Source organism: Rousettus aegyptiacus, unplaced genomic scaffold (assembly GCF_014176215.1).
Source record: "Rousettus aegyptiacus isolate mRouAeg1 unplaced genomic scaffold, mRouAeg1.p scaffold_m13_p_9, whole genome shotgun sequence".
Lineage (NCBI taxonomy): Eukaryota > Metazoa > Chordata > Mammalia > Chiroptera > Pteropodidae > Rousettus > Rousettus aegyptiacus.
Genome location: NW_023416312.1, coordinates 7,528,972 through 7,554,527, shown reverse-complemented (window position 1 = coordinate 7,554,527; position 25,556 = coordinate 7,528,972). Strand labels below are relative to the sequence as shown.

General features: G+C 36.0%; 1 protein-coding gene across 7 annotated transcripts in view; it reads left to right on the top strand.

Annotated features, from left to right (window-relative positions):
* Positions 1-24,346, top strand: part of BCLAF3 (BCLAF1 and THRAP3 family member 3) — a 53,192-nt gene extending 28,846 nt beyond the window's left edge. For 3 of the 7 annotated variants that reach the window (XM_036226681.1, XM_036226683.1, XM_036226682.1), the window contains exons 8-12: positions 585-700; positions 7,361-7,475; positions 9,183-9,266; positions 11,569-11,724; positions 23,299-24,346. In XM_036226681.1, the coding sequence (XP_036082574.1) occupies positions 585-700; positions 7,361-7,475; positions 9,183-9,266; positions 11,569-11,724; positions 23,299-23,328 (501 nt within the window). In that variant the 3' untranslated portion in view covers positions 23,329-24,346. Of the gene's footprint in view, positions 1-584; positions 701-7,360; positions 7,476-9,182; positions 9,267-11,568; positions 11,725-12,697; positions 12,897-22,550; positions 22,579-23,298 lie in introns of those variants that run through there. The other 4 variants (XM_036226685.1, XM_036226686.1, XM_036226684.1 and 1 more) reach the window with 4 other exon arrangements.
* The last annotated feature ends 1,210 nt before the right edge of the window (positions 24,347-25,556 follow it).

Genomic DNA, 25,556 nt, shown 5'->3' with positions numbered 1-25,556 from the left:
TCGATCATCTTTTCTTGCAGTTTTACATCTGGCAATTTAACGTAGTCACTATCATAGTATAGGCAGTTTAGATGCTTTTTTCTTTTTACTTAAACCATAATAACACTCTTTTTATGTAAAATCTCCGAACTCCCCATGACCTTTTATGATTGCGGCTTTTTACATTTTAATTAACTTTTTTCAATAAGTGTTTTTCCATGTTTATTTCTCCATAGTCTATATTATCATAATTTAAATGCTTGTACGTTATTCCTTTGACTTAAATTTACCATAAAATCATCCTTTCCCTTTAAGTTTTTTAATATTTAAGTTGCTTCCATTTTTTTGTTGTTATCTTAAATATAATACTTTGAATATATTTGGGTATATAGCCTTTTCTTTGAGATAGAATTATAGAAGTGGGTTTAAAGTTATAAACTTTTCTGACTCTTGTATTTCAGAATGTTTTAATCATTTTACACTATTGTTAGCAAGATGAGTACAAGGTAACTTGTGTAGGACTTTTATTTAAGATTCTTGTTAGATATGGTCTTTGTGCAACTAACAGTAATGTGAATGGTTTGTCTTCTGTCAAAATTCCTCAGACTCTGGTCAAAGTAATAGATCCAAATGACCTACGACATGACATTGAAAGGAGGAGAAAAGAACGGTTACAGAATGAAGATGAGCACATTTTTCACATAGATAGTGCTGCAGAGAGGTAATCCGCAGATGAAAAACATCCTGTTATCAGGGAGCTTTTGTTGTCAGCATATTTTTCAATTTCTTTGTGTGATGATAATTTTCATTTTAGTATAGGGATTAAATCCTTCAAATCCATTTTATATGTTTAAGTGAAATCTATTAAAATGTTTCAGTTATTCAGTGATCATCATATGCTCTTTGATTTAAATAACAAAAATTGTGGAGTAGGTGAGTGTTTTTCAGGTCTTTTTCATTCCAGAGAGGAGTGTAACAGCTTTTTTAATATTAGCAGGAATCGGGACCAGAATGTGTCAGTCTTGCCCTCTAGATTATGGTATTCTTTGAATATTACAAAATTTCCTGAAGTCAGTACAATTCTCTTTCAGAACTCTTCATGGATATCAGACTTCGAAACAGAGGCAGGTGTAGTAGAAAACGTAGTGGAGACCCAAGTTTGTATCTCATCTCTATCAGTTTATAAACTGCTCTTGGGCAAATATGCTTAGTTTCTGGAGCCTTTTCCTTTATAAAATGAAAATAACCAATTTCTGATGGAGAGTTTAGAATAGTAAATAAACTGGCACATGCAAAACATTTATGCCATGCATAGCAAACTGTCAGTAGATTCTTGTTTTTCTTTCCCAATTGTATACCTCTTTTCAGAGGCTGAGTATTCTAGATTGGCCCTAGTTTAACTATACTTCTAACAACTATGTGGAATTTGTGGCAACTCTGGGACCTCATGTGATATGATGTATAATTGAATAGGACAAAATTTCTAGTTTACCCAGGGATCCTCAAAACTATTTGGATCTCCCAGAAAGTGGGAATGTATGAATAGGAAAGCCATTGCTAATTCCCTTTCCATAGTCCTTAGTGTTGAATTACTAAGACATTTGACTATGACTAGACTTTTAATGCCTACAGCACCTGGTACTCCTGGGTGGTCTCCCATCCAAGTACTAACCAGGCTTGATCCTTCTTAGCTTCCGAGATCAGACAAGATAAGGCACGTTCAGGGTAGCACAGCTATAGTGACTAGACTTGTAAGTCAAGTCTATGGCTAACTAGGTCTTAGTCAGAATACATGGAGCTTGTTTAAAATGATTTGATTCTGACAATAAGTTTGGGACTAATTAAAAGATAGCAAAACTGTGTGTTTGAGGCATATAAAACAATTGAAAGTAAAATGGTTAAAATTTCATCCCTTGGTGGGTGCAAGTCTCCAATTTCCTAATGTGACACACATGACTATGCTCTTTAGACAAGCTTTCTGTTGTGCTTTTCTTGACTCAGCAAGTATGAGAAACTCAGTGTACCAAGAAAAAGGATTTCAGAAACAGAGTTGAGATAATCAGCATATTATAAAGGCCATGGAATGGTTCAGAATATATCTTTACCCTTTGAGATGATTAAGAGCTCGCATGCTGGAATTAAACCTGACTTTAATGCCTGGCTCAGCAGACCCCTAGCTATGTGACTAAACTTGGACAACTTGCTTAATCTGTTTCCTCAGCTGTAAAATAGAGAGATAAAAATTGTACTTATCTCACAATGGTGGTTAAAGTTAATTAAAGTGATTCGTGTAAGGTACGGAGTAGCTGGTCAGCATTACCTCTTATTCTTGGTAGCTTTGAGGATGGTGTTGGAGCATGCAAATGTGTCTTCCTGCAAGGTGTCTTTCCAGCTCTATTGGACTATTCTATTTGTATTGGATAGCCGATGTGGCATAGTAGAACCATGAGGATTTTTAAAAGTTGAGGTATTATTTACTGTAGAATTCATCCTTTGAAATTGAACAATTCAGTAGTTTTTGGTATAGTCACAAAGTTGTGCATCTGTTAACCACTATCTAATACCAGAACATTTTCATCGCCCCAAAAAGAAACCCCCGTAGACATTAGTTGTCATTTCCTGTATCTGTACCCCCAGCCCCTGGCAACTGCTAACCTACCTTCTGTCTCTGCGGGTTTGACTATTCTTGACATTCCATATAATTGTAGTCATATAATATGTGGCCTTTTGTGACTGACTTCTTTCATGTAGCATAATGTTTTTAATGTTCCTCCATGTTGTAGCATGAATATTTCTTATGGCTGAATAATATTCTATTGTATGGATATATCACATTCTGTGTATCCATTCACCAGCTGATGGCTAGCTGATGGTTGTTTCCACTGTCTGGCTATTGTGAATAGTGGTGCCGTGAACATTTGTGTACAAGTTTTTTGTGTGGACATATGTTTTCATTTCTCTTCTGTATATACACGGGAGTGGAATTACTGGGTCATATGATAACTGTGATAACAGTGATAACTTGATGAACTGCCTGTTTTCCACAATGGCTGTACCATTTTACATTTTCACCAGCAGCGTATGTATGAGTATATGGAGGATTCTAGTTTCTCCGCATCCTCACGAGCATTTGTTATTGTTCATCTTTTTTTAAAAAAAGCGATATGGAACCTTTAATCTCTCACTTTCTTCTAATTTAATTTCCTGATTAAAATAAAAAAATGTTTTATTTTGTCCTTTTATCTAAGAAATTTAGTTTATCAAAATTGACCTCATTAGTATTTTTGTATAAACTTTTTTAGTGAAGTATAGCATTCCATAGAAATTCAGAAAATAAAATAGATGAAATCATAAATCATAGGATGTAGCAGTCTCCCACCTGTGTGATTTTTTTTCCTGCTCAAAAGTATGCAGGCTCTGTATATATGTATCCCTACTGTCTTGAATTCATTCCATAGCTGTTGAATAAATGAAGTAGATGGGACAAGAGGATACTGAAATTGTAATGGATTTGGAGCTGGGTCATTGTATATTCTCTGATAACTTAGGTAATCTTTCCCAAGCAAGCTTAACACTAGAACATTCTGTCTAGTCTCCAGACCCTGTTCTCTCTTTTCTCCCACTTCTGACTAATCTCTTACCCTAATATCTCCATGTCTTCTCCTGATACACTATTTCTACCTCTTGCAACTAACATTACTAAATTCTCTCTACAGTGTTATTTGAGGTGTTGTGCTGTAGAGCAGTGGTCCCCAACCTTTTTGGCACCAGGGACCAGTGCTCCTATGAGAATCTAATGCCTGATGATCTGAGGTGGAGCAGAGGCGGTGATGCTAGCGCTGGGGAGCGGCTGCAAATATATGTGAAGCTTTGCTCACTTGGCCACCGCTCACCTCCTGCCGTGCGGCCCGATTACTAATAGGCCACGAACCAGTACCAGCCCAGGGGTTGGGGACCCCTGCTATATAAGCATGATGTGTGTGTGTCAGAAAGCAGCTTCAAAATATTATCAGTAGACTTCGAGAGAACATCAGACCGCGAAGACTTTCTTTTTAGCTAGGCAGGTCACAGAAAAGATCAGTTTTTATTTTTGCTATTGTAATAATCTGTAATCTCTACTTAACTAGGGTTAACTCTGTAATGATCTTTTATTCATATAGTTAACAAATAGATCTTTAATTTCTGGGTTCTAGTCACTGTTGTGAGCACTAGGCATACAGTGAAAAACTATACACGAAGCCCTTGCCCTCCTGGAGCTTACAATTTAATGATAGGAGATTTAAAAAAAAATACATGTCAGTGAGTGATAGGTAAAAGTAAGGCAGAGAGGAAACTTAATAGAGTGATATGTGTAGCGTGATTTTATTTAGGATAGTTATAGAATGTACTTATGATTTTTTTTAAATTGAGCATAAATGTGAATTATGTGAGAGAGTTAACTTTAGGGATTTTTTTAAATTGTTTTTGTGGGTTTTTGTTTTTTGGTTTTTTGAGGGGATAAAATTTCAAGAGAGGAAACCACAAATGCAAAGACCCTGAGGCAGGATCACACTTAACTCCTGTTTAAGGAATAGAAAGGGGCCAGTGAGGCTGGAACAGTGAAAAAGAGAGTTAGAAAAAGCCAAATCACGAAGGGCCTTGAAGGATATGAAGAATTTGTAATTTACTCTGAGTAAGATTAGAAAACATTTTGGGTTCTCACCTGAGAAGAGACATAATCTTATTTCAGTTTTAAAAGGATTATTCTTGTTGCTGGGTGGAGAATGGACTGACTGCAGGAGCTAGAGAAAAAGTTTTTTCTCATGTCAAAAAAAAGAGTAGAGGCAGGAAGCGAGAGCATGGTAGGGTGGATCCATGCTCCTTAGATCTTGCTCCTCAGATGTACTCTGCACATGGCATCTGCTTCATGTCCAAGATGGCTGTTTGTGCCCCAGCTCTCATGTCCTTATTCTGGCCATTCCTTTCAACACTTCCTGGAATGTACACGTGACACTTCAGCAACATTTGTCAAAATTTATTTCATGGCCATGCCTAGCTGCAGGGGGAGACTGGGAAATAGATTCTTTACCCCAGACACTCATTTGCCTGATCAAACATCAAATACCAAAAGGCTTTAATTTTTTTTTTATTGTGGTAAAATATACATATTATACATTTTACCATTTTAACCATTTTTAAGCGTATAGTTAATTGGCATTAAGTACATTCACATTGTCGTGCAACCAGCACCACTGTCTACATCCAGAACTTTTTCATTTTCTTAAATAGAAACTCAGTACCAACTAAACAGTAACTCCCCATCCCTCCTGCCCCTAGCCCCTGATAACCTCTATTCTTTCCATCTCTACAAATTTGTCTATTGTAGATAACTCATATAGGTAGACTCATATAATAATTGTCCTTTTGTGTCTGGCTTGTTTCACTTAGTCTAATGTTTTCATCCGTGTTGTATCGTGTCAGAATTCCATTCTTTTTTTCTACATTTCTTTCTTTTATAGGGCTGAATTACGTCCCATTGTATGGATATACACATTTTGTTTATCCACTTTTCTGTTGAATGTACATTTGGGTTTCCGTCTTTTGGCTATTGTGAATAATGAATTTTGCAAACATTAGTGTTATCATCTTTTTGATTATAGCCATCCTCATGGGCATGATGTAGTATTTCATTGAAGTTTTGAATTGCATTTTTCTAATGACTAATGATGTCGAGCATCTTTTTATATGCTTTTGGGTGTCGTCTTTGGAGAAATACCTATTTAAATCCTTTGCCCATTTTTAAATTGGATTATTTTTATTATTGAGCTGTAAGAGTTCTTATATATTCTGGATACTATCTTATCAGATATATGACTGGCAAAGAGGATTTTTAAAGTTCATTATTTTGTTTCTAGAAGTAGCAGTACATGCTAATGGTAAACATTTGGGAAAATATAACAAAGTTTAAAAGCAAAAATTTCAAGCATTCTTAATTTTACCAGTTGGAAATGACCACTGTTAATATATAGTACGTTTCCTGTATTTATTTTTTTTTCTGGGCATATATGTGTATATTTTAAATAATTGAAATTATCTTCATGGTATGGCTTTGTACCCTCCTCTCTAGACCTACTGTCATATCATGAGCACTTTGACAGAACATAGGCTGTTTTTAACATTTAAAAAAACAAAATACCCTAAGCGGCTATTTCACATGAGGTTGTGGGGTCAGAGCTGGGGCCACAAAATGAACTATCCACAGTGCCTCCTCCGAAGATGAGTCAGACAGGTGCCCCAGCAGTTACAAACATGAGTGATACCTGCGGAGACCTCGAATGCCACATGTGCACGTAGCAGGGCTGCCTGGTCCACCCTCAGAGGGGTCTGGGAAAGCCTTCCTGGAAAGGTACATACATATGAAGCTAAATCTTAAAGTTGATCTAAGTCGAAAGGAAATTACAACAGAAGGAACTGCACATGCAAACATATAGAAGCAGGCGAGATCGTGGTGTGTGCTGGGAACCACGCATAGCCGAATGTTCCCGAGCCTCAGTGTGTGTGTGTGTTGGGGGGGATTGGAACGAAGCAGCGGGCGAAGCAGTAAAGGACAGAGCAGGAAAGGCCTTGGGGGTCCTAATGAGTGTGGCTTTTATCCCCATGTCAGTGAGAGGCCTGTGGGAGGGCCTGAAGCAGGGCTGAGGCGATGAGATGTTTGTTCACCATGGAGTGGGAAAGGTCTGAGGAGCATTGGGGGGAGATATGAGATGTGACAGGGGAAGATTCCCCGAGCACTGTAAAAATGAGTCCCCAGGATCAGAGGAGAAGCCCAGGGAAGGACCTCCCTCCCTGGTAGGGGTGCCTGGGAAGAGCCATTGGCAGCTTCCGGACCTAGTAAGGACAGTAGAGGGGAGCTGTCCTTTGCTTCTGTGACCCAGCAGTATCAGAGGCCCCAGCTCTGTCAGTGTAGGGACCTTGAACCCGTCACACACTTCTCTGGTGCTTTCATCAATAAGAGTCTGTAAGCAAAGGGGGTCCAGTATCACCAAAAGCTTGAGAGCAATGATTATCTACCCTCAGAAAACACACATTCTGCATATGGTTTCAAGTGGTTACAGCTCTTAGGACATTTGTCCTTGGACTCCAGATTGAGAACCCTGGTCCAAGGAATACTGTTTTTCCCCTATTGCTAACTTCTAACTTAGCTAAATAAAATTTGTTGGAAAATGAGGGTTTTAATCCTGAGAACTATCATTTGGAATTTTAGTAGTGATAGATCATTGAGATTATTTTTATTGTTGTGCTGCTTTAATTTGATTTCTGAAGGGGTAATTTGATTTCTCTTGTTTGTTTGTTGGATAAAGGTAAACTAATAAAAGATTCTTATTTTTTCTCATTTTGTTAGGGATGATCAGCTTTCCAGTTTTTCAAGGTTGAAAGATACTCATGTTGATAGATTCCTAAAAACTTCATGTTTTATAAAATCAAATTCTAGAAACTTTATTCAGAAACGTAACGTGGTAAGATTTTAATTCCAAAATTTTCGTTTTTGTACATTCTATCCTCCTTAAAAATATCTGTGTGTACAGGGATCACCAATATTTTTCACAATGTTTGTAACTATTCATTAAGTATGTGTTTATAATTCTTTTGTTCAATATTAAGGTTCTGTTGAGGCTTATGGTTATTATGACAGAAGAAATTGTCATCTCTTATTTGATTTAGTAGGATTTTATTGCTCTTAGCAAATACTAGCTTTCTTAAGACTTTTTTGGAACAACTTTATTAAGGTATAATTTACATACCATAAAATTGACCTATTTTAAATGGTGTTCAATTTAATAATTTTTCATAAATTCACCAAGATGTGTAACATTCATTACCATAATCCAGTTTTAGAACATTTTCTTTTTTTTCTGTTTTGGTTATAAAATAACTAGTTGTATTAGTTTGCTCTGACAATCAAAACAAAGTACCACAGACGTAGTGGCTTCAACAACAGAAATTTATTTCTCAGTTTAAAACAGTTTAAAACATTCTTATGACCCCACAAATCTGTTTTTCGATTTTAAAGGTTTGACTTTTCATAGGGCAGTTCATGAATGGCTTCCATTAAGAACAAGCAAGTGATAAGTAAAAAGATAGAAGCCAGAGTGTGTTTGTAACCTAAGCTCAGAAGTGACATCCTGTCACTTTTTTTTTTAATTTTTATAAGAGTTTATTTATAAGCCAAAATTGATGCCATATGAAGGGGAACAAGATCTCAAATGCCCCGCCCCCCCATCACTTCTACCATACTCTATTTATAAGAAGCAAGTCACTAGGGCCAGCCCATACTCAAAGGAATGGGGTGACAACGGGGCCTAGATACTAGAAGGTCAGGATGATTGGAAAGCTTGATCAGAAACTGCCTGGTAGAGTCCTTTCCCTGACTCCAATGATTCACATTCCTTCACATGCAAAATACACCTCCTCCCTTCCAAAATCCATCTCATTACAGGTATCTTTATGCACTTATTCAAATTTATAGACTTAGCATAAATTCAAGATGACTACTATGAAAAGGGTTTTATGTGACTTTTTTTTTTAACTGGGGAGACAGGTAAACATGCGAACGAGGAAGATTTGTGAGAGGTACAGACTCCATAGCAAATGGAATAAATAGGAGGATATAAGACTGTTATTCTAGGGGGAAAAAACCAAACATCTTTCAGAATGGGCCCCATCTTTTCTGTTCCCATTAAAGGATTCATATTCTTCATAGTTACAGTCTTAATACCCTGACTTCTGATACTTTCCTAGTCGTGGCAGGAACATCTACTCAAATCAGTTATCTGAGTCAGGAAAACTTGCCTCCTGCAGTGCTAAGAATTTATTTTCTTCTTAGGCAGTGGGAACTCTTTAACAGCTCCTGATAATAATGGGTTTATTTCTCTTCTGGATGCCTCAATAAGTACTAGATTTATAGTCCATTTTCTAAAAGTCACCCATTGTGTTAACACAGGAATATGTTTTTTTTACACTTCTCACGTTTATAAATTTAACTAAACCCTCACAAACTAGCATGAGTATGTGAAGGAAGATGTGTATATGTTCCTATAGCTACATGCTACATGTTTTGTGTTCTTAATCCTGTACATTTAAAATGTGTTTTTTAAATGGTAAAATGAAGTTTGAAAAGTAAACTTTAAGGTATATTAATCCATGGTAATGCCTTTTTCATGCAGAATTATATTATTCAGAGAAAAGACACTACTCAAAACTCATTTGGAATTAGGGGAAACCTTCAAAACACAAGAAGACATTTTAAGGTACTGAGTGTTATTTCCTATTTAATTCCAGCTTTTGGTTTATGCTTTGAACATAATGTTCTAACTATTAGTAAGTTAAAAGCTGTTTTTGTAGTATTTCAAATAGTATCTATAAACTAGTATTTCCAGACATTTGTAGTTAACTGTAATCACTTTAATGATCACCTCTTTCCTTACAACATATTATTTCAAATATTTTTTTTTTTTTACCAGTAGAACCTCTTTTTCAAATATTACATCAAATACAAATACGTGAAACAGATACAGATGGAGTGGCTTTGTGTGGGGAGGCAGACAAGATCCCAAACCCTCCCCTTAAGTCTGTCCCTTTATCTCTGAGATGTAAGTGCATAGTTATAGGGACTTCTCCAGGATTCACAGGTTGAAAAACCCTGCCCCTAGATACACAACCCTCAGAGGCCTTCTGGATTATCAAAGATTTTGGTCCAGCAAGCTTCATTAAATTAGCGTATTTCATTTCATTCTAATTATGTGTATAGCTATGTCTGATGTAAATGATGGTTTCACTCAACCAACATGTTTGGTTATCCAGGAAACCTCATTGCCCAAACATGTGGAATAAGAATTATAATATGAAATATTGTAGGTTTTTCTCCTTGCTCTTAGAAGCTGAGGTACTTTTAAAATCCATTTTGACTGATTTTCCTGCTTATGATAGCTATTTTATTCATATTTTTCACTCCAGAGTATCTTTTCCCCTTCCCTGAGAGAAGGGGGGGGATGGAGGGGGAGAGGGAGGGAGGGAGGGAGGGAGGGAGGAAGGAAAAGGAAAAAAAAATCTGAGCTTTTTTTGTGAAAGTAGCAAACAGGCTGCATAGAGTTGTTAGCTCTGTTAGCTCATTAGTAGGAAGTTAGTAGAAAGATGATATAAACTATCCCTGAACCGTAGACTAGGAGAGTAGCTGAGTATTCTACTAATGCCTGGCTTGTTGAGAGTCAAAATTTTTAGATGTCAGAAGAATTTTTTCCACTAGGAGCAACACAATTTGTAAGTATCAAGTAGATAACATTTTTAGTCAATGGTTCATGTATTTAAAAACATGTGTGACATTAGATTTTCAAAAGTAGCTATAGCCATAGAATATATAAATATGTTTCATACCATCTTTTAAATCATTAACTGAAAATGTAATATCTGTATAACTTAGAGATAGTGTAAATGGGCTTTCAGATTTAAATGCTTCCTACATGTTGCTCTAATCATTGGTCAGATATACTTGATTGTAATATTTTCCCACAGTTGTTATAAGATCTATTTCTTGTTACCCTTTCTCCTTAATGGGAAGTTCTTTGACATTCATTATAACATTCTTTCAAAATATATACAATAATTTTCTTAAGCATTCATTGAAGCTGTGTAATATTACATGATTTTTTAGAAGCTCACAATTCTTTATAGTAAAATAAGAGGAGGATATAATCCTTCCTAAGAAAAGGAGCTATTTCATAAAAATTTACTTTTTACATTAATTGGATTAATTCAAAGCCAGATAGTAATCACCTTATTGGATATTAAAAATGGAAGTGTAAAATCTCAAGATTACCTCTGATATAACAAGTTTGTGTAGATAGTTTCAACAAAATTACAGTCTCATTCTAATTCTATTTTACCTGAATTTCTTTTGTGGCCTTAAGAAAATTGGAAAATAGGTCTGGCATAAATAGTTTTTATAAATTTATGTGCTTCGTTATGCATGACATACCCTTTGTTATCGCAGAAATATTCAGTGTCCCCTTACCTCTATTGTAATACTGGGCATAGGCAGAGCAGAAAATGGTCTTTTTAAGTATAACTCTTATCTTGAAAATATTTACTGTAATGGAACTTTTATATTAGAAAATATTGGCTCAAAGGTACGGACAGGAATAAAGCAAAGGTACGGACAGGAAGAAAGTTAAGAGCTTTTGATTCTTAAATAGTCAAGACCTAATGTCTTCTTCCTTCCATTTGATATATTCGTCTATGAATCAGAAGGATAATTTTAGCTCATTAGAGGTTTTGAAAGTTGTATTTTTCTTAGCATGATAAATTTCAAGAACTTCAAATTTTTTTAGCTTAACAGTTTTAAAAATTAGTTTTATGTAAATTAAAAAATATATATATTATATAAAATAAGCTATGAAGCCAGTTTGAGGAAAATGTACTTTATTACCATCATTAACCTCTTCCCTTTTAATATCAAGGGCAGCTCTAAGCACCACACATTTTTCCATTTCTTATACTAATAAAGTAGATTTCGAAGCTATAGTTTTGACATTTAATTATTGTTTTCCTTTACAGACCAACTTTAGAGATGGCATAGTCCAGCCCCATTATAAATCAGGCCTAATACAGAAGAGCTTGTACATTCAGGCTAAATATCAGCGTTTACGTTTCACTGGTTCAAAGGGATTTATCACTAATAAATTCAGAGAAAGATTACTGAGGAGAAAAAAGGTTGGTTGGATTATGATTATTTAAAAATGTCGAATGACTTTTGAACTCCTGAATTACCTATGTTTAATAGATAAATTGTTTTTTTTTTTTTTTAAATTAAATTTTGACTTAAGAAATAACCTAGATTTCATAAATGTTCTTATTGCATGATAGTTGAAGAAAAACTTCAAGGAGCAATGGAGTTGTAAGACTGTTTAATCTAAAATGCTTTTAACTGTTATACCTCAAATACTTTGAATATACCAGCTGTTTGAACTTTTTACTTTAGAATTTCTGTTGTATGATTACTCTTTGAAATAGAAATTTGAGTAAAGACTTTTAACTGTTATATTTTAGCCTTATACAATATGGATTATCTAAGTACCAAAAAATATTGAACTGACTATATAAAAAGAGCACATAATTGCAAAATACACTAACTCTTTTTTTCCCCCATTTGTATGTTTTTTTGTGTGTAATAAAATATAACATAAAATTTGCCATTTAAACCATTTTTAAGTATACAATTCAATGGCATTAATTATATTCATAATGCTGTGCAGCCATCACCACTGTATGCTAATTCTTAACGTTAATAAAACTTCTTTAGTCAAGAACTTGAATTTCACACTGTTAGTTTTAGATTGATTTTATTGAAATTCACCATGTTGGTATTTGAAAATACAGCATAAACATGATATAAAATTACATTCTACATATTACATTTTAAATGAGAATAATAGCATTACATCCATTAAGCGAGGCATATTTGTCAATTTTTGACTCATTTTTGTTAATAATTTTGGGCTAATATTTTAGTGTTGTTACCAAATAGTCTAACTATGGTTGTATAAACTTTCTAACCACAAATGCTTCCTTAAGTATTCATACTTGTGAAGCCTTTACACAGAGGTCGCTTAGTAATTTTAGTAAAACTTATTTTTTTGAAACATAGATCAGTAGACTGAAGTTGACAACTGATTTTTTTTTTAAGTTTCAGAGTTAAATATCTCTTCTGTAACCTCTCTCACCCCCTCCCCAGTTTTAACTGAGCATCTTAGAAGAAGTTTTTAATTTCACTATGTATGTCACTTTCATGAAAGCCATCTCTTCTTTAAAAATGTGAATGTAGTCAAAAACTAAAAACCTTCCCTCTAAGGTCAGGAATAAGGCAAGGCTGTCCACTATCGCCATTGTTATTCAATATAACATTGGAGGTCCTAGCAAGTGCAGTCAGACAAGAGAAAGATATAAAAGGTATCCAGAAAGGAAATAAAGAGGTCAAACTCACTATTTGAAGATGACATGATTCTCTATATAGAAAACCCTATGACTCCACAAGAAGACTATTAGAAACAATAAGCATATACAGTAAAATATTTTGTATCTCTGTATACAAAATCAACATTCAGAAATCCATAGCGTTCCTATACTCTAATATGAAGTGTCAGAAAAAGAAGTGGAGAAAATAATTCCTTTTGCAATTGCACCAAAAAGGATGAAATTCCCAGGACTAAATCTAATGAAACATGTAAAGTACCTATATAATGAAAACGGTAAGACCTATTAAAAGAAATTGAAGAAAATACAAAGAAATGGAAAGATTTTCTGTGCCCTTGGATTGGAAGAATCAACATGGTTAAAATGTCCTTAGTACCTAAAGCATTATACAGATTTAATGCAATCCCCATCAAAATCCCATCGGCATTTTTTAAAGAAAAAGAACAAAATCATCAGATTTGTATGGAAATACAAAAGACCCCGAATTGCCAAAGCCATCCTGAGAAGAAAGAACAAGGCTGAAGGCATCACTCTGCCCGGCTTCAAATTATACTACAAAGTGACAGTAATCAAAAAGGCCTGATCTTGGCAGCAAAACAGACACACAGACGAGTGGAACAGAATTAAGAGTCCATAATCCGGAAGTAAACCCATATTTATATGGGCAACACTTTTCGACCTAAAAAAGCCAAAAACATAACAGTGAAGAAAGGAAAGCCTCTTCAATAAATGGTGCTGGGAAAACTGGAAAGCTACCTGCAAAAGAATGAAACTAGACTGTTGTCTATCACCACACACCAAGATTAACTCAAAATAGATTAAGGACCTGAATATAAGACCTGAAACAATAAAATGCATAGAAGAAAACATAGGAACTAAACTCAAGGAACTCAAACTTAAAGAGGATTTTATGAATTTGACCTCAAAGACAAGGGAAGTAAAAGCTAAAATAAATGAATAAGACTACATCAAACTAAAAAGCTGCTCAGCAAAAGAAATCGTCAACAAGGTAAAGAGACAACCATCTGAATGGAAGAATATATTTGCAAGCAACGCTTCTGATGAGAGCCTAAGATCCAAAATATACAAAGAACTCATATGACTCAATAACAACAAAAGAAGAAAGGATCCAGTCAACAAATGGGCGGAGGACCTGAACAGACACTTCTTCCTAGAGGATATACAGATGGCCAACAAATATTTGAAAAGATGCTCAACATCACTAGCTATTAGGGAAATGCAAATGAAAACCACAATGAGATACCATCTCACACCTGTTAGAATAGCTATAATCTACAGGACAAGTAATAACAAATGCTGAAGAGGATGCAGAGGAAAAGGAACCCTCATACACTGCTGATGGGACTGCAAGTTGGTACAGCCACTATGGAAAACAGTATGGAGGTTCCTCAAAAAACTTAAGAATTGATCTACCATGTGATCCAGCAATCCCTCTACTGGGTATTTACCCCAAAGACTTGAAAACACATATCCAAAAGGATATTTTCACACCGATGTTCATAGCAGCATTATTCACAGTAGCCAGGACATAGAAGCAACCGAAGTGTCCTACGATAGGTGATTGGCAAAAAAAGCTGTGATACGTATGTACAATGGAATATTACTCAGCCATAAGAGATGAAATACTGCCATTTGCGACAACATGATGGACCTCAAGATAAACATGCTAAGCGAAATAAGCCAGACAGAAAAAGTTGCAAATCGCATGGTATCGCTTATATGTGGGCTATAAACCTAAAATCAACAAATGAACAGAACAAACAGAGACTCATGGACATGGACTATAGACTAGTGGTTACCAGAGGGTAGGCAGTGGGGGAAAACGGGAGAGCGAGACGGGGTAAAGGGGGTCAAATAAGGGGAGTTAGGAGGAGGGTGAAGTGGGTAAAGGGAATCAAATATATGGTAGCTGAAGGAAATGATTTTGGGTGGTAATCACACAATAGAATATACAGATGTCAAATGATAATGTACACCTGAAAATTATATAATTGTATTAACCAATGTTACCCCCAATAAACTTAATTTTTAAAAAGTTAAAAAAAAAAAAACCATTCTGATGCCAGTCATTAAAATTCTAGAGATAAACCTTTGTCATACCATAGTTGTATCATAGATCAAAATTTAATATTGAATTTTCACAGAGGTTTACCTTCAACAAATTCATTACATTGTAAAAAAAAGAAAGAAAGAAAGAAAAACGTGAATGTAATGGGAGTCATTTCCCCCTCTCAAACACACCTCCCTGCTGCTGGGTTGAGATGCTGCTTCTCTTCCTGTTTTGTGTGGCAAATTTCTTTCAGCAGATCCTCTAGATATTTGTCCCCAGTCACAGGTGGCAGCCTGGGCGTTCTCGAAGATGCTAGTTCTCATTGATTTCTACTTGAGGAAGAAGGCTGAGGCAAGCCCTTTCCTCAGTTTTAAGGTTGAGTTTCAGGTACATGTTGTGTGTTTCTCTTCTCTTAGCTCTGTGTGGACTTTGAGTGTTAGCTTCATGTAACTCCATTTTCACCTCTATTTTTTTTTGATTATTTGGAGCTCCTGAGCACTTGAGTGTCTGCCTCAGACTTCAGTTTCTATGTGCTCATTGAACTTGCTCCATTTCATCATTCTTTGCCCCACTTTGCCCAGGTCCTGCTGACCACCCAGTTCTTCCAGACCACATTGACCACCAGCGTCACTTAGCAGATAGAAACCAGACATCAAGCCTTCATCTTAGGAGTGAGAAATGTGTCCTACAAGGAGACACAACCTGCTATAGGTCTCCAGTCTTTAGGGCTTAAGCTCTTTGTGTCATCTAAAATGTAGCAGTAGTTGGGGTCCAATGCAGGTCGTGGCACTGCCCATCTGTTACCTTTCACTGCCCTCTGAGTGCTTTAGAGGTGGTTCCAACATAGTGAATTTGTTTAAAATCAGTGTCTACTACTTTTTTTCTTAGGCCTACCCTTCTGGATGCTACTTCATATGTCTTCGTATCGTAGCTATTTTGACATGGGCTTTTCCAGTCTGTCTATTGCCAGTGCCTGCAAGCAAGCCATCGCCAGGCTTTCTATAGATTGTTTTCGAACAAGACCTGGCTCTACCAGTATGGCATGAAATTGAGTACCCTACTCTTAGCACCCTACTTAATAGTTAGGCTCCGTAACTTTCCTAACCTTTAGGGAAAGGAATGAGACATGGTAGCTGCTCCGTTTCTGCCAAGGTCTGAACTAATGTACTTAAGGCTTACTTGGCCTTAGAGCTGTCTCAATAGTATCATGCTACTCTGAAACCCCATTCCATGTGTATAAACTGATGATTTAGACTTGTTACTCCATTTTGCCTTGGCCTTTGTGCCCTAGAGAAAAGAGGTGAAGGCCTGGAGTCTTTGGTTTCTTCCAGCGTTGTTTGCTTCCCCTTTCCCTTAGATTAGGGACACTTTTGCTCAGATGGAGATACTGAGTGTGAGATGCCATTTACATTGTTTTTCATTTCAAGCTTCAGCATTACAGGGAGCTTCGAAAGTCCCGTCTGGAGAGAAACCTTACACTGAGCAGCATCTGTGCACTGCTTTGACTTTGTCTCAATAGGGAGTTCATTTTCATTGTTATTAAACCACCGCCTTGATTAATTAAGGATGCATGACCAATTAATTAATTTAGGTGCCCTGAAACTTCTTCCCACATGCCTCAAAGTCCACCAGGAAGGTTTAGATTGATCTTGTGTGGACTCTTCACTCCTCTATCATATTGAAATACCTGGGCTAATCATGCATGGCTTGAAAGTGTTTCGATACTCAACTGTAGTACCATCTGGTCACTGTGCATCAGACACGTACATTCTGTCTCAGGGAGGTGATGGGGTAAATGGCAGATGTGTCCCCAGTGTGTCCTCTCCCTCCACTTACAGAACAGTCGTGGCTTCCCTAAAACTGCATTGGTTCCCCAGCTGCTTACAAAGTTGTAAGATCCCCAAGCAGTGTTGGGAAAGTACAGAACTGAAATTCTTCCTCCTCATTCATCATGCGCTTGTCATATTAATCCCATTTTGGCACCCAGATTCCCTTTTATTGTTTCTTTTCTTTTGCATTCTGTGCTTGGGCTGGAAGATAAGGGGGTGGGAGGAGTGTCTGTTACTGCCTGGAATAAGGCTGGTCTTTTATTCATTGTCAATGACAAGTGTCCTCCTTAAATGTCTTCTTCATCACAGTAAGTTTTCAGAAACTCTTGAGGGTCAGACCGTGTCCCAGAATATGACAAAAAACCTAGTAAGATTCACGATGCCACTTCTGGGAACATTGTCTCTGAAAAACATGGTTAGCAGTTATACATTTGGTCAGGAAGACATAGAGTTCCTTGCATCGTAGATTTCTCTGCAGTCCTTAGTTGCCTACCGGAGCTCTGCCCATGGATAGGAAGGGGAGAAAGAAGAGAGCATAAAGAAACTGTGGAAAGGAAGTTTGAGGCTGAGATTCATGGCTTTTCAAGTTGGAAAAAACAAACAAACAAACAAACCTTGAAAGCCATGGATTGCAAAGATTAGAACAAGAATCAAGATCGGGTGAAACAACAAGAATCTATTATATACGTGCTGTGTCCCTCAAGCTGAAGTGGGCCAGAGTGCAAAAGTGTTGTGTAGGAGCATCATTCATTGCCTTCCGACATTTATGATCTGGAGCCTCCAGCGTTACTACATCCCTCTCTTGACTTCTCTGTCTTACTTGTTGGTTCCTCTTCTTCTATGCATCCTTAAAAATGCAAGCATTTCCTACTGTTACATTCTTTAGTCTCTTTGTCTATTCCTTGTTTATACTTGCCCTGATTGCCCTCGCCTCTTCCCATGGTTTCAGCCATCACCTCTGGTGATGTCTTCAGCCCTGACTACTCTCCAGAGACCCAGATTTCTAGGTGCCTCCCAAACACTCTCATATGGATGCCCTGAAGGTACCTCAAATTCATGATATTCAAAATCAAACTTGCACTGACACATTGCTACAGCATGGGTGACCTTTAAAACCATGATGCTAAGTGACAGAAGTCAGTCATAAAAGACCACATATTGCATGATTCCATCAATATCAAATGTTCAGAATAAACCAAGATGTAGAAGTAGAAAATAAGTTAGTTGCCAGGGACCGAGGGCTTTGGGAAAAATGGGTTTGTGTGACTACTGACCGGTATGGAGTTTTTTGTGGGGGAGGTAAGAAAAATATTCTAAAACTGATTATGGTGATTGGTGGTTGCACAACTCTGTGAATATATTAAAAAGCTGTTGAATTGTACACTTTAAATGGGTGAACTGTGTGGTGTATGAATTACATGTCAGTAATGCTATTGAAAATAAAATCAAAAAATCAGATTTGCTCTCCTTCCCAGGTCACTAGTTTCGCCTCATGGTTTGTAGTTCCTGCAGCTAGCCAGCCAAACCAGAAACTTGTCCTGTTAATCCTCCTAGTTCTCCTTTCAACTTCAACCATTCCAAGTCTTACATCTATCACTCATTCATTACTTCATTCAGTTCATTCATTTTAATGGCTGCTTATTATTCCCCATAGTTGATGTATTATTTATTTAAGTGCTTTTCAGACTTCTTTTGCTTACATTCCCTAAAATTTTGAAAAATGATTAATCTTGTTACACACTTTTAGGTTGGTATCTAGTATTTTTTTTTTATCATAAATTTAAGCTGTTATAAAGGATATAATTTCTGGCATGTTACAAATACTGAGAGTCTTAAAACCGTTACATCATTCTTTTAAATTTCTTTAGCAGAGCCTACACACCAAAAAAATTTGATAACTAACATTATCCATTTTTTAAAAATGTACAAAGAAGCACTTAACAGTGAGAAATTTTACATCATTCCCCTTTTTGTTTTGAATTTGGAATTCATTTCATTTCCCCCATAGACTTTCTTTGAAAGTCTTTTATTGATCACCAAATCAAATTTGACACATAATGTTAATAGATTTTTGTGACTATTAGGTGTTAAGTATTTCCTCGAGGTTTGAGTTAACATTATAGTTGATGAAAATATCAAATACATTACAGATTTTGTTCCATATTGGTTAGACAAAAGAAGTTTTATTAGAAATGCATTTCTCTTTTCAATTAGTTCATGTATTCGGACATAAATATTACTTATTGCTAGTAGAATAATATAGTGTTCAAGTATCCATTCTAATTCTGTTTTTTCTCTTTATAGATGTAAGTCCTGAGAAACCTTGTTTATATGATTATATAGATGGCAATGAAAGCACTTTTAATGTAGCCATGCCACTCAGTTCTTTGGACTCACTATGAATTATAGGCCAGAAAAAAATCACTTAATGATCTATCATCAAAAAGTATCTTTCACTGACAGCTTGATTTTGTCCTCTTTCTATTTTATTAAAAACAAGGAATCGGAAACCATCGGACCTAGTATGGTATTTATCACTAGCTGCTAGGGTGGGTTCATTTTCTTCACATTATACCACCAATAGTTCCAGTTACCCCTTTTTTAGGGGTCCCCAGGTAATGCAAAGTAATAAAATTCGGGATGAGAAGGTGTACCTTTCTCATATAAGTGAGGAACCGGCCTTAATCAGTTGTGCAAGCAGGTTAATTTTGGCAAGCAAGCTTTGGGAATTTGAAGATCTGGACATTAATTCTCTCCAAACAGCCCACATCCACATACTCCTTGGGAAGTCGTCATTTACCCCTAAAGGGTATGTTTGATGATTTCTGCCTTACTTAACCAAGCCTCTGTTGATGACTTCAGGATAGCTTGTAGGTTTTCATAATTTTCGGTAACATCACTGAGCACATGGACACTCTTGGTATCTTGCCATAGTGCCCCTTTTACTCATTTCTGTCCTCACCAGAGGTACATGAAAGGGCCTGTTTACCTACACCCTAACCAGCACTCCACATTATCAGTCTTTATCATAATCTCATAGCAGAAAGTAGTTCTCATTTGCCTTTTTTTCTTTATTAATCATGTGAGCATATATTTTATGTGTCTATCGGCCATTTCTATTTCTTCTCTCAATTACCTTATTTCTGTGTTTTGCCAGTGTTTCTGTTGTTGAAGGATGGTACTTTTTCTTATTGATTTGTAAGAGCTCCAGATTTACTGAGGGTATTATTAACCTGTCATACATTTTGCTGGCATTCGTTTTATGTTTGTCAGCTGTTTATGGTGGCTTTTACATTACTGAACTTGTAAACATTCTTGAATCGGTCAACTTTGTCTGTACAGCTTCCAGATTTTATATCATGCTTATAAAAATTCCTTATGGTTATTTTTATAATCATAAAGGTTAAATTTATGGTTATAAATTTTTAACATATAAATATTTATTCCATTTAGAATTTATTTTTATGATCCAATGTGAGGTCAGGATCTAATTTTTCCCCCCAATGATCAGTCAGTTTTTCTAGCACTGTTCTTTGAATAAATTGTCCTTTTCCCACTGATTGAAAATGCCACCTTTACTGTATGCTGCATTTTTATGTATTCCTTGTCTGTCTTTGGACTCTTTGGATCCTCTAACTTGTTTCCCTGTTTCCTGAGATTTGTTTATTCCATCCTTTCGCTACTAGGACAGTTATTGTCCCGAAACACAGATTGAATCATATCAGTCTTATGCCAACACTTTCCAAAGATTCTGTTGCCTATGAAAAAAGAGACTAGACTTGTTAGCCACGTCCAGCCCTAAGCTACTTTTATAACTACGTTTCTCCATGGGCCCTCTGCTTTTTGGAGCATAACAGATGTTTTCATGTATTTGTATCTTTGTTCCTGCTGTTCTCTTGGCTAGAAATAGCATCCTTAAAACCGTGCATTCCTTTTAAGACCCACTGTAAAGCCTTACCAAAGCTCCCTCTTTAGCTCTTGTTTGTTTCTTGGTCTCTAACTGTTTCTATTTACCTTCCTATTTCCCCAAATAGATGGTCGACTCCTTGAGGATAGAGGTACCTCATTAGTTTTCATATATTCCCCTATTGCCTTTCAGATAGTCCATCTTCAGAAAATTCTTGTTGAATGAATCAAATCTAATGTGTGTGCGTGTGTGTGTATACATATATATATTATGTATATATATCATACACACACACGCACGCACACACGCACATACGCACACACATCAGTAGCTCTAAAAAGTTAGTGAACAGCAGCCAAGGTGTCAGCGGTCCCCAACACCACGCCCAGGTTCAGTGATTCGCTAGGAGGACTCAGGACTCAGCCAATAGTGACGCTTGTGGCTTTCGTGTTACTGAGGCAGGGTGCACAGCACAATCAGCAAAGGGCATTGGCACCTGGGGAAAGTCCGGAGGACACCAGGTGCAAGTTTCCAAGAGACCTGTCCCAGTAGAGCCACACAGGACTTCCTCCAGCACTGAGCTGTGACAACATGTGAAATGTTGCCAACCAGGGAAGTTCATTTGATGAAAAGATAAAATGCCAGTGCCTAGGGTTTATATTGGGGACTGGTCTCATAGGCAGTCCCTGCCAGGCACGTACCCACTTTCCACACTCTCAGAAGGAAAGCATAAACTGTATTGTCTGCACAGTTTAGACACTCATCAGTGATGTGAACCCTCCTGAAACCTAAATTCCCAGATGCCAGCCAAGGGCCAACCTTGTAAGTAGGCCTTTCAAAGGATAGCAGTCAGGTATGCTATATTAACTCTTTCGTACAACCATATTTTTGAACAACTTAATTTCACAGATGGTACATGCCTAAAGAGGGGAGAGAAAGATCAATGTTAGGAATGGTCAGGGAATGTATGCTAAGTACTTTGATCTCTCCTTTATTCACAGAGGAGATAGGTTGTGAGCCGAGTCATGGAGTATAACAAGACATAGAAAGGGCTACAGCTAAAGATCTCTGTTTGGCAGTAAATGTAGGTAGAGTTGGATAGAGATAAGGATATACAAATTATATGGGGCCTCAAAAACTGGTCAGAATATTGTGAATGTAATAGGACTGCTTCCTTGACTGAGAGGGAGAAAGTGGTCCTTGAGGATGACCACTTGGTGAGCAGTGGGTAGTCAGACTAACAAGCGGACATTTGCAATGAAACAAGTATTAAGTTATAAAAACCTGAATGAGAGTGGTGCTTGTATATCTAGTTCACCATTCTGCTTAATTAGGTTTTCAAATAATTGGAAGAATGGAGGGGTCAATTCAAGAGATTGTGTAGAAGCAGTTATGTCAAGGGTGAATATGATTTGGAATAATTGTACATTTTTATAAACAAGGTATTTCAGTTGAAAATTCAAGAATCGTTGTAGTTAGAATTTCCTTTTAAAGTTGTTAGTAGGCAACAGATATTTTAAAGTCAATGTATATGATTTTGATGTTATATATAATGAGTAAAGAAATAGGATACAGTGGTCTACCTCTGTTTAAAGGAATGATTTTGATAAAATATATATGCATGTATTTTGAACATTTCGTTAACCAAATTAGAAAGAAGAATAAGAATTTTCTATCAGTACTGTTTTTGTTTGGAATTCAGTGTTTCCATACTAATATAAATGCCAAAAAAATAAATCAACTTTTACATTTCTTTCAGTTTTAATAATGTAAGAACCTAGTGAAAGGTAAGGACATACGTGAAATGTACCAGAAAAATACATCATTCTGCCATTTTTGCTCTTTCAGTAGTTGCATGGTCTTATGTCCAGTTTGTGGTTGGTAATTTAATATTTTGCATAGCATCACAGTATAGAATCCACATTTATTACCTTTTAATCATAGTCTTACTGTTCTTGTGAATTTCTTTTTCTATGTTTATTGAAGCCTTACATCTTTTTATGTTGTTGGTAACCATCCAAAAGCAAGAAAGCTCCCCCCGCCCATAGCTTTCTTTACTGTTATCAGCCAAGCTAGAAGAGTCCATATAGTTTTAGAATTCGATACCATACGATGACAAAGATAAAATGCCACTTTGTATGTGTGTCATGTCAGGCTCGGTACTTGAGGGACTAAAACTTAAGAGCCTTGATTTTTTTTTTTTTTCCGGAGATGTCCCCAATGAAACTCACACAATAGCAGAATGCCATTTTCATCAACTTACTAATACCAGTGTATCAACTGCCATGTGTTTCCTTTGTCCTACTGATATTGTTTGATATCCATTTTGATGTGTGGTGTTGTTACTTTCATCTTTGGGATTCTGCATACCTTTGTGGGGATCTGGGATGCAAGTAATAGATATAAATTAAAATACTTTGAAAGGCAATGTGAACAAAAATCTAGCTCAGATGTTATGCCTGATGTTTCTCTTGAAGTCCATATTTTTTTTTGTTTTCTTTCTATAGGGATATGCAAACATTGCCACAGCAATCTAATCGAGGATTGTTGCAAATGGAAACGACACTACAGGACGATATTTGGGAGCATCTCTTTTTGTCAGGAGTTAGAATTGGCACTAAAGCACTAAGTGTAACTTTCTTGATAAAATAACTTTATTTTTCTGTAGTGGAATGCTGCAACTTTTTTACACTTAATTGCTTTTAAATTACAGTATTCAATTGAAATGTTGTATTAACTACAATTTCTTTTGCAAAAGGTTTCAAAAGGGCATTATTTGTTGAATTTTTCTCTGAGCATGGTTTCATAGGGAACTTAAACTGAGTTATATCCAAACATTTCTATGTTGAAAATTTTGCTTATGTAATAAAAACAAAATACCTGAATGGTATACTGTCTGTACATGAAAGAACTTTAAACAGTGGCCTTACAGTAGCAAATTTTATATCAGATTTTTCTTTTTCTGATGACATTTTGGCTTATAACTTGAAGTTTTCTTAAGTTTCTGAAGATTAAGGCCTATATAATTCCTACATTTCATATTATGACATAAGAAGGTGAGAGAAAAGGTGCTTCAAATATTTCATCAGGTAGTTATGAGTGCACTGAATTTTTAGTAATTGGTTCATTCAATTTTTTTCCATAACCATTTGCTCTTTTCCAATTTCAAAATGTTATTGTGGAGGATATGTGAAGATTTCGTAATTATATTCCATCTTACTTTCCCTCAGGGCAAGCTTGTGCATATCATATTTTTAAAGGCTTTTTAAAAATTTGACAGTCTCATATTTGGAAATTGTACTTTATTACCACAGCATTACACATTTTGCAAGCACATACTATAAAGTGTTTATTTTAAGTTCAGTTGTATTGAGTACCTACTATGTATAAGATAGAATTGGTGGGATTTTAAATGATATTTTAGGCCCAGTACCTTATTTCTTTATGTTTTCTGTGTTCTGCTTAATAGTACGTATACATTGCCAATTACATTTTTGTAAAATGTTTATTTGTAATAAAATAAAATATTGTTGTTCCTTATGCTTAAAGAAATTACATGCTATTTTGTGAGAACATTATTTTAGTTCATATGAGAATTACAGTCCTGCGTAAGACCTGTTGATGTTTAAAACACTTCTGCACTTTCTAAACATGACTTTCTAAATCAAAGACAACTTTCTAAATCAAAATCTGATAAGAACTTGAATTTTCACGATTGGATTATGAAAAATCTTACTACAAATATTTTTTACATATATTTAAAAGAAAGGGCAGCCATCCCTTAATGGGTCTGCAGTAAGGGGGCAGGGTTAGAACACTTGCATTAAAATCAGGTAACAGATTTAGCTAAATGGCCTGTCTTATGCTGTCTACCATCTCTATAGGTCAGGTTTTCCAAATATATTTAACATTCCACATACAGTAAGAAAGCAATGCATGCACACAGAAGTATGACAGTTTTATATTTTGTTAGGTACTCATAACATCTGCCTTAAATTTTAAAATAATTTATTTTGTTTATTCCCATAATCTGGGGAACAGTTATCAGCCTCAGATATTTAACCATTTAGTTAACACATATTTATTGCAGATTCGGTGCTAAAATTACAGCAGTGAACAAGAGGACAAGACACACAGAGCCTTTATGGTATGAACAATCTGAAAGGGAAAATGGGCATTAAGCCATAGACATGTAATTTGGTAAACAGCATTGATTCTCTAGCTCTCTTTTTTTTTATTGTAGCACTTCAGAGTGAGATGGTCGATTCAATATTAATCATTCTAGGCATATTCAGATACTCTTACGGCACTGTCTCAAAATGCAAAGCATGTTATTTGCAAAAAAAAATTCCTCTTTGTAGCATGAGTGTATTCAGAAAACATTTGGTGCAAAAGATCTAAAGCCTAAAAAAGAAAGGCTTCCTTTATAACTTAGAGTACCATGTCTTGTCTTGTTCACCATAGTATTGCCAACTCCCAGCATCCTACTTGACACATAGTAGAAACTCATTAAATATTAGTTGAATGAATGAGTAACAAGTAGAACATATTTATTAGGAACTAAATACTGAATTTTCATGTAAAGGTCGAACGAAAGGTTATAGCATTTTTTGACTGGAATTTGAATTCACCGATGCATAAGAATTTAGAAGAGAAATTGCAGAATTTAGAAGAGAAGTTGCTTTGTTAAGTCACATACCACTGCATTCTCTTCCTCCTCTGTGTGGTAGGCCCTTCCCTGGCACTGGGAAGACAAAGATAAGAC